The sequence below is a fragment of the Egretta garzetta genome, unplaced genomic scaffold (genome assembly GCF_000687185.1).
Source record: "Egretta garzetta isolate BGI_Z169 unplaced genomic scaffold, ASM68718v1 scaffold141, whole genome shotgun sequence".
In the NCBI taxonomy this organism is placed as follows: domain Eukaryota; kingdom Metazoa; phylum Chordata; class Aves; order Pelecaniformes; family Ardeidae; genus Egretta; species Egretta garzetta.
Window position 1 is genome coordinate 134,358 of NW_009258664.1, and position 2,411 is coordinate 136,768.

General features: G+C 49.4%; 1 protein-coding gene across 8 annotated transcripts in view; it reads right to left on the reverse strand.

Annotated features, from left to right (window-relative positions):
- ASH1L (ASH1 like histone lysine methyltransferase) overlaps positions 1-2,411 on the reverse strand; it is a 65,970-nt gene that overhangs the window by 38,728 nt on the left and 24,831 nt on the right. For 7 of the 8 annotated variants that reach the window (XM_035903916.1, XM_035903921.1, XM_035903919.1 and 4 more), the window contains one exon: positions 1,299-1,400. The exons of the other annotated variant lie outside the window; for it this stretch is intronic. In XM_035903916.1, coding sequence (XP_035759809.1) covers positions 1,299-1,400 — 102 coding nt within the window. The remainder of the gene's footprint in view (positions 1-1,298; positions 1,401-2,411) is intronic. 8 annotated transcript variants of the gene reach the window in all.

Consider the following 2,411-nt stretch of genomic DNA (forward strand, 5'->3'; position numbering starts at 1 on the left):
CTGAAGCAGAAGAGGTTCCAGTTGAACGGGAGGAAGAACTTGTTGACTGTGAGGGTGCCCGAGCCCTGGCCCAGGCTGCCCAGGGGGGCTGTGGAGTCTCCTTCTCTGCGGATCTTCAACCCCCGCCTGGACGCTGTCCTGTGCCCCCTGCTCTGGGTGACCCTGCTTGGTCAGGGGGTGGGACTGGGTGATTTCCTGAGGTCCCTTCCGACCCCCGCCAGCCTGGGATTCTGTGAACTGGGCTTCTCACAAAATCGGGCAACGTTACAGACTTGTTTGTGTCCAATGGGTAAGCTCCCATCATGTTTCCCTCAGAGGGACTGCGAACAGGGTCTGGTTTTACTACGGGGCTGACAACGTGCTGGTAGCATACAGGAAATGAATGCTTTTAGATCTTCCCTCTGACAATTTGGTCAATGGATTCGACAGTTTTGTAGGCGTGAAATGGCAACACGCACACGTTCACACACAGTGTGACTGCATGAGTCTGACCTCCTTACAAAAGAAAGCTCAAAACACATCAGAAGGACCTTTCCCTTCCTCGTGAAGTGAACGAAGACAGAATTCCTCAAGCATCAACCTGCACGGTACGTCACCCTGTGTCTGAGAAAGCCAGCTCCCTCACTATGCTGTGGGCATACATTTGCTTAACTTCACAAGGATTTTGTGCATCTGAGGCTTGGTCTCCATTTGATAGAATTGATGAGAATGCTACCAGAGTTCCCATGGCTTTCAGTGCTTCCATCTCTTGCCTGCTATAATTTTTGACCTGCCTGGGGTCATTCACAACTGCATCGTTAGCGATGACTGGGATGAGCTGCTTGTCACCCTCCATCACCTTACCAGGATTCTCACATGCTACGAAGAACACCTAACAGCACATCCCATCTTGATCCTAAGCTACCTACCCAAGGGCGGAAAACCATCTGCCTTCAGAACAGCAGGGAAGTCAAGCTCTTCCCCATGGAGGAATGCATCTATTCATCCAATTAATTGATTAACTGTAGTGCCACAGGTCTTGCTAGCATGATGGCATTGAGCTTTGTGAAGACTAACCTGGTGAGGAACCAAATTCCACTCTGCCATAGCTATGCTGCTGCTTCTGTAAGTGCCGGCTCAAGTTTTGCCATTCTACAACCCAATCTTGCATCCAAAAATGTAAGTGGAAAAACTCAGTATCTCCATAAATATATTGCTGCTGTTAGAAGTTCTCACAGCAATGCTGCCTCCGTGGCCTGCAGTAGCATAGGTCCAGTATAGCAGTGGTCCCAAAACCAAGGCCACCAAATACTACTTGCCTGTAGAAGATGTGCTCTCAGATGTCGATCTCTTTCTGGAAGGGCTGCAATTTGTGCTCTCTGACTGCCTCTGGGAAGGTTTGTCCTGTGTTGGCAAAGTGCCTGAAAAGCAGATCAGGAAAGAGAAAAGCACAAAAAAAAAAAATCATTTCAGTCCGACAGTGCCAATACAACACACTGTAGATGCTAAATATTCAATCTAACATTATCTTTTTTAGCTTCAGGAACACTTGCTTGCTATGATGCATGTGGGTGGAGACGGATGGAAATGGACCATCATGAAGGAATTTCTCACATGCTAATGGCATAGGTAGGAGAGCAAACAAGCCATGAGGAAAAGCCACTTGATATCATCAGAGTATTAGCTTTTATGTAAAAAAAGAGAACAAGAATCCCATATTCCTACTTTCAGATGAACCCCCTAGCTTCATTCCTTGCTTTTCACAGAACAGTTGAGATTGGAAAGGACTTCTGCATATTACCCAGACCAACCACTCTGCTCAAACCAAGGTCAACTATAGCCAGTTGCTCAGGGCCACCACGTTCAGTTGGGTTTTCAACATCTCCAACGATGGAGACTCCAGAACCCAGAGCTCAATCACCCTTACATAAGACACTTTTTTCTTACGTACGAACAGAATTTCCTGTACTTCAGTGCATGCCCATCGTCTCCTGTCCTGTCACTGGGCTCCACTGAGAACAGTGTGGCTCCTCCTTTACGCCCTCCCATCAGGCACACGTACACACTGGTAAGATCTCCCTTGCGCATTCTCTTCTCCAGGCTAAACAATCCCAGCTCTCCCAGCCTCTCTCTGTATGACAGATGCTCCAATCCCTTAGTCAGCTCTGCGGCTTTTCACTGGACTCACTGCAGTATGTCACAGAATCCCAGAATGGCCAGGGTTGGAAGGGCCCTCCGGAGCTCACCCAGTGCCACCCCCCTGCCCAAGCAGGCTCACCCAGAGCAGGGGGCACAGGACAGCGTCCAGGCGGGGGTTGAAGATCTCCAGAGAAGGAGACTCCACAGCCCCCCTGGGCAGCCTGGGCCAGGGCTTCATCACCCTCACAGTCAACAAGTTCTTCCTCACGTTCAACTGGAACCTCTTCTGCTTC